The sequence below is a fragment of the Giraffa tippelskirchi genome, chromosome 14 (assembly GCF_054371585.1).
Source record: "Giraffa tippelskirchi isolate mGirTip1 chromosome 14, T2T-mGirTip1v1.2.pri, whole genome shotgun sequence".
In the NCBI taxonomy this organism is placed as follows: domain Eukaryota; kingdom Metazoa; phylum Chordata; class Mammalia; order Artiodactyla; family Giraffidae; genus Giraffa; species Giraffa tippelskirchi.
Genome location: NC_137288.1, coordinates 49,105,904 through 49,119,254, shown reverse-complemented (window position 1 = coordinate 49,119,254; position 13,351 = coordinate 49,105,904). Strand labels below are relative to the sequence as shown.

General features: G+C 38.6%; 1 protein-coding gene across 7 annotated transcripts in view; it reads right to left on the bottom strand.

The window, feature by feature from the left end:
* The window catches only part of NDC80 (NDC80 kinetochore complex component), a 34,850-nt gene that overhangs the window by 6,739 nt on the left and 14,760 nt on the right, over window positions 1-13,351 (bottom strand). For all 7 annotated transcript variants that reach the window (XM_081561879.1, XM_081561876.1, XM_081561877.1 and 4 more), the window contains 3 exons: window positions 12,072-12,277; window positions 8,241-8,393; window positions 5,893-5,982 (listed from right to left, as the gene is read on the bottom strand). In XM_081561879.1, coding sequence (XP_081418005.1) covers window positions 5,893-5,982; window positions 8,241-8,393; window positions 12,072-12,277 — 449 coding nt within the window. The remainder of the gene's footprint in view (window positions 1-5,892; window positions 5,983-8,240; window positions 8,394-12,071; window positions 12,278-13,351) is intronic.

The window sequence follows — 13,351 nt, the reverse complement described above, 5'->3', positions numbered from 1 at the left end:
GTTCCTGCTTTTTTAAACTTCACCCTTTTCCCGTTGAACTCTCCCCCTCATCTTCAAAACCAAACAACCCTCTCCTAACAAAACAACCACACACCAAAACCAAAAACCTTTCCCACACAGCACTTTTCAGCCAGTTTCACCGCCTTTCCTTGGATTCAAACATCTGCAATAGATTTGTAGCAGCCCATGAAGAATAACCTATTTGGATTATAATATCTTCTTGTTTCACCATTTACACTCCACAGTAACATGCTTTCTGGCTCCTCTGGTTCATGTTGCTTTTGCAAATGTCAGGAGGAACATCTTTATGATCAAAGCCAATGTGCACTTTTCAGACTTAATCTGAGTAAGATCTGTGGTTACTGATTACTCTCTATTGAAACTTTCTTCCTTGGTCTCTAAGATCATGGAAACTCCTGGTTTCCTCTTTAAGTCTTGGTGGGGGAGGGGGTCCTTCTAATTCAATAGATTTCTCTTTCTCTGCTTGTACTTTGGATGTCCTCCTAGTAGTCTCTGCTGCTGCTGCTGCTAAGTCGCTTCAGTCGTGTCCGACCCTGTGCAACCCCATAGAAGGCAGCCCACCAGGCTCCCCCATCCCTGGGATTCTCCAGGCAAGAACACTGGAGTGGGTTGCCATTTCCTTCTCCAGTGCATAAAAGTGGAAGGTGAAGTCGCTCAGTTGTGTCTGACTCTTCGCGACCCCATGGACTGCAGCCTACCAGGCTCCTCCGTCCATGGGATTTTCCAGGCAAGAATACTGGAGCGGGTTGCCATTGCCTTCTCTGCCTAGTAGTCTCACTTTGGCTGTATTCTCATTTGCTCACTTGGGAGAGCTCTTGCTCATTCTCATACCTGGGGAATCTTCTCGCTGTTAATTACATGCAAGCTAAAAATACCTACCTGTATCTATATTATTTCCAAACTCCAACTGCCTACTGGACATTCTCTACTTTGATGTCCCAGAGACCTGCAACAGCATATCCCAGCCTGAAATTCTGTTCTACAACCTTCTTCGTATTTTTCATCAAGGTTATAGAACATCATCACTGACAAAGAATCTCTTTTTGACCAAACTACTCAGGATCTTCTGAACTCTTCTCAGTTAGGTTGACTTTTGAGCTTTCATGTTTGTTGCTGTGTTATCCAATTTTAAGCAAGAATCCTGCCAAGTCACTTAAACCAGAATCTCCCATCCTGAATTATCTGATCAGGTTCCTCATCCCCTGCCACGCTCCAGGTGATGACTCATCACCTTGGCCGGCCTTCAGAAAGAAACCTATTAGGATGGTGCTTAGACAGAATACCCCAACTCTGATATTTCCAGCTGCTGATCCCCACCCTGCCCCTTGGCTATAAATTCCCACTTTTCTTTGTTGCATCTGGGATGAGCCCCGTCTTTCTCACCTGCTACAAAACTCCACTGTAATAGCCCCTCTTGAATACAGTCTAACTTACCATTGCTAACAAGTGTCATAAATAACTTTTCTTTAATATTGTATACCAAAGCTGGACTCCTGGACATTCTTAATCTCGCTCTCTTCCTTAACCTTCACATCCAAGTGGATGACTAAATAATGCTGCTCGAATCTTTTTTTTTTTTTGGCAGTGCTGCATAGCTTGCAGGATTTTTAGCTTCCCCCAACCAGAGATCGACTTCACTTTCACTTTTCCCTTTCATGCACTGGAGAAGGAAATGGCAACCCACTCCAGTATTCTTGCCTGGAGAATCCCAGGGACGGTGGAGCCTGGTGGGCTGCCGTCTATGGGGTCACACAGAATCGGACACGACTGAAGCGACTTAGCAGTAGCAGTAACCAGAGATCGAACCTGGGCCCTCAGCAGTAAGAGCTTAGAGTCCTAACCACTGGATCACCAGGGAATTCCCTGTTTTGTTTTAATCTTTAAATCTCTGTTCTCCATCCTCACTGCAATAGTGTTGGTTTGCTTCCTTACCATTTACAGCTCAGGATACTGTTAGGTCTCTTAATTCTATGTCTCCAGTCACATGTAGCTCCTAAAGTATTCTTCAGAATGTCAACACTGTAAGCTTACTAAGATACACAGGTTTTATTCCCTTACTTAAAAAACCTTCAGTGGTACCCGCTGCCTACAGAATAAAAATTCTACCAGTAAGTAAGAACAAGTAAGTCTCTTCAGAATTAGGTTTTTGTTTTTCCAGGCTTCTTCCCTATCCTACTTATACTCACAGTAATTCTTTAACATGTCATGGTCTTTGGTGTCTGGGCCTTCAGAGGTAGGTATGTGTGTCTGTTTGTATCCTTTTGTGTATCCACTGGACAACTCCTACTTGTTATTCACAACTCAGCTCATCTACCACCTCCTTCAGAAAGAACTTATGCTTATCTTAGGTAGGTGTATTGAGAATCCACAACATGCTATATTTATACTCCAAAAATGTTATGAATTTGTTGTAATTGTTTTCATGCCCACCTTTCCAAACAAATTCACAAAGACAGATACTATATCACCAACACTGATAATAGTACAGGCATATATAGCAGACTCTTAAAAAAATACTTGCTAAACAAATTTTAATTGCTAATATTTAAACTTTATACTTATATCCATAAGTGTAATTGGTTTTTCTTCTTTTGTGGTATCTTTGTTAGGCTGTGGTATGAGGTTTAAACTAGTCTTATAAGCAAAATTCCTTAAAGATAGATTTTTGTATTACTTCATAATTTAAGTAAATTCCCTCCATATTTATAGTGTATCCATTTCTCATTTTTTCTTGAATGGTTTTGGGAATTATTTTAAAGTACTTATCAGATTGATTAGTTTTGCTATTCTGTTTAACCTTTACTATTTCAAACTGCTATTTTATCTTATGCCATCTTAACTTGGTTAAACTACTTGTCAAATCAAAAACTAGTTTTAGCACCCTAATGTTCATTGCAGCACTGTTTACAATAGCCAAGACATGGAAGTAAACTAAATGTCCATTGACACAGGAATGGATTAAGAAAATGTAGTGTGTATATATATATGTGGTGTGTATATATATATATATATACACACACCATGTATATTACTCAGCCATTAAAGAGAATGAAATAATGCCATCTGCAGCAACAAGGATGAACCTAGAGATTGTCATACTGAGTGAAGTCAGACAGAAGGAGAAATATTTTATGACATCTCTTAAGTGTGGAATCTAAAAAGAAATGATATAAATGAACTTACAAAACAGAAACAGACTCACAAACTTAGAAATGAACTTAAGGTTGCTGAGGGGAAGGATGGAGGGAAGGGATAGTTAGGGAGTTTGGGATGGGCATGTACACACTGTTATACTTAAAACAGATAACCAACAAAGACCTACTGTATAGCACAGGGAACTCTGCTCAATATTATGTGGCAGACTGGATGGGAGGGGAGTTTTGGGGGAGAATGGATACATGTATATGTATGGCTGAGTCCCTCTGCTGTTCACCTGAAACTATCACATTGTTAATTGGCTATAAAAGTTAAAAATAGTTTCAATTTTTAGTCTCTGAAGCATATGACATCACCGATCACTCCCTTTTTTTCTAGTTTTATTGAGATATAATTGATATATAATGTTGCATGGATTTACACAGGTAGACCTATGGCTGTTTCACGTTGATGTTTGGTAGAAACCAAGGCAATACTATAAAGCAATTATCCTTCAATTAAAAAAAAAAAACATTGCATGGGTTTAAGATGTACAGCAAGATGATTTATGTATATCTTGTGAACTCTTTGGTCCATGGAATTCTCCAGGCAAGAATACTGGAGTGAGTTCCATTCTCCAGGGGATCTTCCTGACCCAGGGCTTGAACCTGAGTCTTCTGCATTGCAGGCAGATGCTTTACTGTCTGAGCCACCACGGAAACCTCTTTTCACATACTGTGAACTCTTTACCACAGTAAGTTTAGTTAGGGTCACTTTTTCTTCTTTATTTGGCTTATTCTCCAACTATTCTACTTCCTTCCTTTGCCAATCTTTTGCCACTTTCTTCTACACATTCTAAGAAATGTCACCCACATCCCTGGCTTCAGACCTGGTATCTTTTTTTATGTTTTCAATCTATTGTTTCAGCTTCCTTTTGGTTGTCTCTCATGGACAGCAAGCTCAACATCTCCTGCACTGCCCTGGCCACTCCCAGCCTCGTTTTTCCTCCTAATTTATGCTGCCCACCCCAGAAAAACGGAAGTCACTGTTGCTCCTTCTTTCTCTCCTAGCATTTGTTCAGCCACAAAATGCTTGGGTCCTGCCTCCTTAACATTTCTTCAACCTGTCCCCTTTCTTCATTTCCATAATTTCCTACCTGAGTACTACAGCTTAACCTCTTAATTTCAGTTGCCTTCCCTCTCAGTCACTTTATTCTATGACCAAAGGAGTTTTGCAGGAAAAAAAAAATGCAAATCTGATCAGCATAATAGCATATGTTAGTCTTCTCCGAATGGGACTTTATATTTCATATAAACTTTGGTTATATTGATCTTTGGGACATTAACATGGTGCCTAAACTATAGTAGGCATTTCATAATTGCCTCCCTACACTGTCCAAATTTTCCTGCCTATAGCCTTTAAAAAGTTTCAAGTCAGTCTGAAACAGATTTCAGTCAAGAGTCTCCTATTGCTTGAAATTCATACTTTTTTGAGTCTTCAGGTTTACTGCCCACTCCAACCAGAGAGAAACTGAAGTAGGCCAACACTTCACCTCAAATAACCATCACCACTGGGGAACACCCGTTAAAGCAGTCCTAATTCTTATCTTTTTCCCACACTGTGATGTCACAAAACTCACACATTTGTAGCAACCCCAAATTACAATAACAATAGTATCATGAAACTCTTCACTTATCTAACAACTTTTTCTATGTGTGGGAGGTGTGAAAAATTCTTTCTAATACAAAGTAAGTATTGATGAAAATTTGTTAACATAGTGTGGGTTACTTTCGAAGTTATTTGTGAAATGCGTAGATTTTATTTTCAGATGAGAAAAAATTAACAAGCTTCTATTCTCAGAAAAGATAGGATTTCTTTTATATATTAAAATCTGTTAGCCAGAACACATAGTTCTCAAACAGTTGAATTAGCTAGGGGGTTCCTTTAATTGTTTGGTGTTATATAAACAAATGGGCTTCCCTGGTGGCTCAGCCGGTAAAGAATCTGCCTGCAATGTGGGAGACCTGGGTTTGATGTCTGGGTTGGGAAGATCCCCTGGAGGAGGGCATGGCAACTCACCCCAGTATTCTTGCCTGGAGAATCCCCATGGGCAGAGGAGCCTGGCGGGCTGGAGTCTGCAAATAATACCTATTGTTTGTATTTGAGGAGTTTTTAACTTTTCTTAATCAACTATAACAAGGTTTACCCTACCCTAAAGGTTATTGAATACAATAGTCTTCTTTCTCAGCTATATTGGTGATTGTATGTTTCAAGTATCTCAGAAGCAGGAATTTTCTGAAACTACTTTCAGAAACAAGAATTGTATAGGCATTTAAAGTTCAATCTCCCTGAATTCCATGGTCCTGAATGGAGAATCTGATAAACGGAAGTCTCTTAATCATAGCTAGTTAACTTCTAACTGCAAAAGATATATACTCACTTTTAAGGTAGCCATCTCAATTTCCTTTTACTGTAAAAAGGAATGTTACTAAATCACCTCAAGTTATAGGAGGTGATTTGCCATTAGAAAAAAAGGGAGATTTACTCAGTTTCATATCACTTCATCATCAATGATATGTGAAGCTTAGAATGTTTAAGTTACTTAAAAAGTTACTTCAAGTGTTTCTAGGTCAAGGGTATACCTCTCATTTTTCATATTTTATTAAAAATCCATTCCTTAGCAATTGGAAACCAAAAAACATTATGTTTGTTTATAACAACTGTTTCATTACTTACTTGTTCTAAAGTATCCTCTAAACCCATCTTTTTATTTACAGCTTTATTAATTTCTTCTTCAGTTTGGTTCAAGAGTTCCTTGAGTGGCGCCTATAAAACACATAGGAATGCCGGTTACGTATGACATAATTCCGAAAGTTCTCTCATGAGGAATCTTTTGGAGAAAAGAAGTGAAGCCACCATGTTTTAAATCTAAGTTAATACACCATCAATAAGAAAATAGAACTAATTTTAATGCAATTTTCATAACTATAGAATGTAACTTGCTTTTGGTTTTGAATACTTGCAAAACTCTAGACTGGCTTCTCTATTCTGGGATTCACTGCTATTACTTAAACATTCTTTAAGTACACGTAGTTTAATGTTATCTTTCTTGAAAACAAATTATATGTAGGTTTTATTTTTATGCTCTGTTCTCTAGATGCATCGTTTTCCCCTTAATCCTTTCCAATTCTTTAGCCTTATAATTACATTTCTTCTTCATTTGTTTGCTCCTCATTCTAACTGTGTTGTAATAGCAGAAGACTTGAAACATGACGATTGTCCACCAACAAGGACTGGATGTAGAAGCTGCGCAAAGTAGGACTGCGGCTGCAGAAGGAATGAGGAAGATCTGGACCCTGTCAGGGAGAGGGCAATATCCCCCTCTACCTTTCCTGAGTTCCTGTGGCAGGACTTAACACAAGAGTGAGAGGAAAGGGGCTCTCACCACTTTCCCTTCCACTGGCTTTTGCAGTCGGAGGTCTAGGAGGCTGACAAGGTAAGAAAGCTCAGCTTATGCCTGCCTTTGTCAGATGTCCCAGGATTTCTCAGTGGCCACGGTTTCTCAGCTGGCGATTGCTCAAGTTGGCTTGCCAAAACTGGGAGGCAGGAGGGAGGCTTTCTCTCACCCACAACTCTTTTCAAGTATACAACTCCATGGCATTTAGTACCTTCACAAGGTATTCTCATTCTATAACAATTTCATCGCTCCAAAAGAAAACTCTGTACATGTTTTCAAAACCCTACTATGTTTTCAGTAGGTCTTTGGAAATCTTTGCTGAGTTTTAAATTTTGGCTGTTCTTTTTTGAAGGATGCACTTGCCTCTTTAATCTCTTTAAGAACCTTTCTCCAAATACCACTTATGACAGTTTGGGCTGCATCTTCTTGATGCTATTTTTATTGTCCTATTATTATGTAAAACTATTTCCAGGGGGCAAAGAAAAGATTCTTCTTTTCTGAGCATGTGCATTCTTTTTGCATTGGGTAATCTTTTCGACAGTAATTTGATCCAGAAATTGTTTTCTTGCACTAACACATCAAACTACTCAAAATACAGGTGAGTAAACTCTATCTGCCTACCTACCAAGCAGCTGCTTGAGAAACAATATAGTAAGAGATTGAATGTTCATTGGATGCCTTTTTTTCTATTGAAAATGAGCTTAGATTTCTTTAATCAAAATCTGTCTGCCAATAAACAACAATATGGAAAGTAGGGACTATATCTTTACATTTTTTTTTTGGTTGTGCTGTGCAGCTTGAGAGATTTTAGTTCCCCAACATGAGATTTAACCTGGACCTGACAGTGAAAATGCTGAGTCCTAACCACTGGACCACCAGGCAATTCCTCTTTCTGGGTATTTTATCTCAGCATCTGGCTGGTATGGAATGTAGTTGATACTCAATAAATAATTCATGGAATGAATGAATGATTCTCAGGAGGAAAAAACGCATGGTTTTAGACTTTAATTGACATTCTTATATTAAAAACTATTTTGAAAATCCTTGGCCATATTTGAAAATTATGTACAGTACTCTCATTATTGGCCGCTGGTGGTACTTAATGCTCTGTTATACTTCATGCCTTCCTGTGTGTCCTTGTGCCTGACACCTTTCCACAGATCACCCCGTAAATATCTCATCTTTGAAGATTTCATTCCAGGTTCACCATCGCTGTAGAGACTTCTCTCAATTGAGAAGAACTGATCTTGTTAGTATACCTTATACAGATGTCTAATAAAGCACGTATAAAGTATTTATTTTGCATTTCTCCCCTGAGATGAGTAGTAGCAACTTGAGAGCAAGCATCAGGTCTCATTTTTGTCTTAATAATCCTTGCATCTATTTTATATATAATCAAATCTTTTAGAGGAAGAGAGGAAGATGAGGCTTTATAATTCGAAGAGTAAGGTACAATAGAGAGCAGGTGTCTACTACCAGGAAGAAAGAAGGCAAGTTTCAGTGTTGTATTTCTACATTTAGTCCTGAGTTATGGACCTGCTGAAGTTTAAACTGTTAGTTATAAATATTATGAGCAGACATCAATCATATCACTTGAAAACCTTCTGAAGTACTCACGATTACGTACATAAACTTGAGCTCTGTATTTGACAAGGCAGTTGGCACCAGTGTCAGGATTAAACTTAATTTCAAAGTCATAACCTTTGGAATTTTCAGCACCCTTAGGGATAAGTTTTAATTTTCTAGCCAATTTATGATACTCGGCTAATTGTGTTTCAATCTGTAAGAAGAGAACACAAAAAGAAACATTGAAATAAAAGTTGTTTTTTTTTTGCAGCTTTACTCAAAGATTGTGTTTTTTCATTAGTTTTAAAGTTGCCATTTTTAGTAGTAACAGTAGCAGTTTTAAAATATAAAGAATGAAAGATTTTATTCACACTAAACTTTAAGATAGTTTTAATACCATAATTAATTAGTAGGCAATATTGTTAGACAGCATCACTAACTCAACGGACATGAGTTTGAGCAAACTCTGGGAGACAGCGAATGACAAGGAAGCTTGGCGTGCTGCAGTCCATGGGGTCACAAAGAGTCGGACATGACTTAGTGACTGAATAACAACAACAAAATACTACTGTTCTTCTATTTATCTGACAAGGAGTTTGGAATAAAAGTCCATGTTGAGGTATTAACTAAAATTCACTTTTTAAAGTACCAGACAGAAAAATTATGAAACAGAAACAAACCTTAGCTTTGTCAATGTACAAAATAAAACATTTCATTTATTTAAAATGAGCAAACTGTAGTTACTCAAGTCTCTGAATGTTATTTCAACTGTTTTGATAAAAATATTTTACTAACATATTCCACATTTTCTGGTCTTCCCTCCGTTCAGGGTTCTGTTCAAATTACATCATCATAAGGCGTTCCCTCTAACATTACACCCCCAATTTCTTCACCCTCTTACTTTATCCTTCAGAGCACTCGTTACCACCTGACCGAGATTACTCATGTGTTCATCTCCATCACCTGAAAGCACACTCCATGAGAGCAGTTGCATCCCTAGCAACTAGAACAGTACTTGGCGTAGAGTACTCAGTATCTGATGAAATAAATGAACCTGCAGAGTCTAGGCAATTTGTTTTCATATAGTTACCATCTATAAAATGAATACTTTGAAAGAATGCAAGGGCAAAAGTACCTATCAGAACCTGCTTAAATAATCTTCAATTTCCAAAAACTTAAAAGCAACACTTACATGTAAAATTTAAAATTTCATATTAATAAATCAGGAAATTATTTCAATTACTATAATTTGTAATATAGTAGCTCTCCAGGGATGACTAAGGTATGGAGTTCTCTCTGGCCTTATACTAAATAATCCTATGAATTATTCTATTTTTCACTAGGATTTTGTTGCTGTAATGAAGCAGTTTTCACAAGCCCATGTACTCCACCCTGCCAGACTGTGGGGACAGCAGATGTACAACACATTTCTCCTTCCTCCAACCAGTTCAGACAGAGAACATGCACCACATTCCTCCTGAAGAGTCTGGAGGTAGCCTCAATGCCCATCTCAGCAAAGAGCTCCAGAAGGGGACTCCCAGTCAGAGGTGGTGGGTGAGGTAAAAATCAGTCTGGAAAGAAAACTAAGGGGTGGACTCTTTATGCTGGACTCTAGTATTTTGCCTCCAGTCTTTAATCTCTCCTACTCAGTACCATAAGATTTTCTTCTCACTGACCATGGCCCAACTGGCCCCTCATTAGGCCACTGCTTACCCACTTCCTGGGTAATTTTCTTCTTTCAGCCTGATCCTCCAAATCAAAAACAGCACTCATACAGCTAGTTTGAGCTAGTTAAACAGAGTTCACCTAGTCTAGAGATTCATAACTTACCCTCTCCCACATAGTGCTTGAGAGATAAAATGTGCTAATAACTGTTGAAATGACATTTCAGGTTCACCAATCTGGTCTAATCACACTTCAGTTTGTAAATAAGGGAACTGAGGCTCTGAGGTCACATGTTGTGCTGAGGTCACATAAACATGTGCTGGCAAACCCAGGGCTACAACACAGGTTTACCAAATTCTAGGTTCAAAGACCTTTGCAATCACCATCACTGGCTGTTTCTTAGAAATGCATATTTTTCTCTTTTATACACAGGGACAGAGATGAGCAGGTCAGGAGTGTGAGGGAGCACAGATAATTAAAGCAAAGCAAAAGTCTGCTGAAATGGCTCAAAAAATGAGGCAGTGCTTATACTCAGGCTGAATTGTGCATTCCATATTAAGAATTACATATGCAGTTGTGTAAAATACAGATTTTTAATAATGTAAAACAGTTAAAACCTGACCAAGAAACTGTTTCATTACGCTTATAATGAACTTCACAATATGATCAGGGTGAAAAACCCGCACTGCCCCCATAGGCAAATGTAGACACTTAAAGAAGCCTTTGTTAAAAGACATGCCTTCTGGGACTTCCATGGTGGCCCTATGGTTAAGACTCTGCCCTTCCAATATAGGGGATGCAGATTCGATCCCTGGTAGGGGAACTGAGAACCTACTTCCTTTCAGGCCTTTCTTAAGGGGCCTCTGTCCACTGCCAAGATGCTGATATTTCCAGAGTTCTATCTTCCTCCTCTGTATTCTTCCTTGGTGAATTCATCTACCCTGTGGCTCCAATGACAACATATACAGATTTTTACCAAATCTATACTGCAAACCCAGGTATTTAATACTGCAGTACAGGCCCATGTAAAATAGATATTTTCATTTAAATGCTGCATGGGCACAACAGGTCTAGCCTACCATCTCCACTCCTGACTGCCAACTTCTCCATCTCTTCTGTTCCTAAGTGAATGTACTACTCATTGCCTGCCCCATCACTCAAGCCAGAACCTGGTGTTGGCTCCCTTTCTTTCATCTCCTTATTCATTTTACCTCCTAAGCAGACAGAATCCACCCATTTCTTTGAATCTCCACTAGCATTATCTAAACTTCAGCCTGTAATTTCTACCAATTACTTCCCACAGATCCTTATTTGACTGCTTTGCTTCCTTCTATTCATTTTTCACATTATCAAAAATGAGATCTTTCTGAAATGTGATCTTATATGTATTTAATGTATTAATGGTCTGCTTCCCAGAGCTTTCAGGATCAAGTCTGAGCTTCTAAACGTGAAAAGGATGTTCACCATTTGGTCTTTCTTATCCTTGAGTCTCATCTTCTGCACATGCTGCATCCCTTGCTGTTAGGCTCTAGCCACATGGAAAGCTCAGGACAGCAGAGTGCCTGGCGCTACTTTCTCCCTAACTTCTCCACACACATCACTTCCTGGCTCCCCAACCTGGCCAGGCTAATCCTCCCTCCTCACATTCCCAATTCAGCTCAGGTCTTACGTCTGCAAGGAAGCCTTTCTGAAAACCACCGCCATCTATCAACCTACACTATGCTCACCAAACTCTTGGTCATGTGTACTATAGGCTTCCTCAGTATGCAGTGGAGGTCTGATCTCATGGTAGAGAAATGTCAACTAGAATGGCAGTTTCTTAAATGTCTGTCTTTTTATTCTCCCTCTGCACCCGACATAGTGAGTGGTACACAGCAGATGTTAAACACATGTCTGAGCAGTGAGGACATAAATGAAGAAGTGACTCACGTCCACTTCTAGAATAAAAGGCCTGGGACTTATGAAAACTATTTCCACGGCCTTAGAGACTTTTTGTTCATTTCTTGGTTCACTATTGGAAAATACAGGCCATCTTAAGTATGACTGAGAAATTGGGCTATTACTGAATTGATATGAAGGGATGAGTATGTTTTTAGTAAAATGTCAATGCTGAAAAATTTTACCTCTTGAGCCAATTTATTCTACCCACTCAGTTCTTTTAAATTGGGATGGACCTTTACAAAGGTAAGTTCTGATGAGGTGCTGCTCTGGGAATGGTAAGACATACCGCCTCTTTGCCTCGGGCATATTTCAGCTCCTCATTCCACAACTGTTGCTGTTCAGCCTCTAGGTCCTTGGTTAATTTATTAATGGTCTGCTGCAATTCATTTCTTTCATGATTTATTCTCTCAATGTCTGCAACCGAATACTTCTGGTTGTCAACAATATTCTGTAGTCGAGAATTCTCTTGTTTCATTGTTTCACATTCTAGTTCTGCATTGCAAAAGAAATAAATTAAGTTCCTTCAATTCTAGTTGATTAAGATGTCTAAACTTCCTCGTCATTATGGAGAACAAATATTAGTGGTCAAGTGTGAACTATTTAATGAGTTGATGTAGAGCAAAGCTAATATATGTAATCAGACTTACTTAGAAAAAAATAAATCAATTCAGCAAATACTCCAGATAATTACTGTCCTTGATATGACAGATGATTGATATTCCAAAGAATAAGAGTTAAATCAAATATCCTAAGGAGTATCTACATAATTCCTACATGAGACAGACACAGCTGTAAAACCCTTAAAAGAATAAAATCAAAGTAGGCCGAGACCTGGGAAAATAGTATAGTAGGTCCACATAGCTATTTATTTTGTAAACTGCCAGCCAATGGCTCTGTGATGTGTAAATATCTTTCTTTGTGTTACTTTTGGCACCACTTCTGTGCCATCCCATAGAAGCAATTCATGGGCCACAGTATTTTCAGTTTTATGATTAAGATCCATATGTTTATGAAACCAAGGTTAGGAGCACACAAGATATAAACAAACTTTCTTTAGTTGGGCTTTTATAGCATCTTTTCATGTTATTTTCAATCAGGTTAAGCTGCAGAGTAGCCTAGGAGGTAGTGATAGTGATAGAGGATAAGGCAAATATAGCAGACTGAGGCTAGCAAAGATTTAAAAACCTGGCATATTAATTACAAGGTGGAATTGGAGATATGTTTATGTTCAGACAGCATGTGTTCTTAGGTTAGGTCCCTCTTGGCTTCAAAAAGTCAGGTATCTGAAAACATGTTAGAAGGTATAGTAGGTTGAATCATGGTCACCCAAAGATGTGAAGTCCCAGACCCTGGAATTTGTAAACAATACTTTATTTGGACAAGGAGTCTTCACAGATGTGATTAAGTATTTTGCAGTAAGATTATTATCCTGGATTATCAAGGTGGGTCCTAAAGGTCATAAATGTTCTGAAAAGACAGACAGAGAGAAATTAACACAGTCAGAAGAGAGACATGCACACAGAGAAGGGTGTGTGGATGGAGGCAGAGACTGGAGTGGTGTGGCCA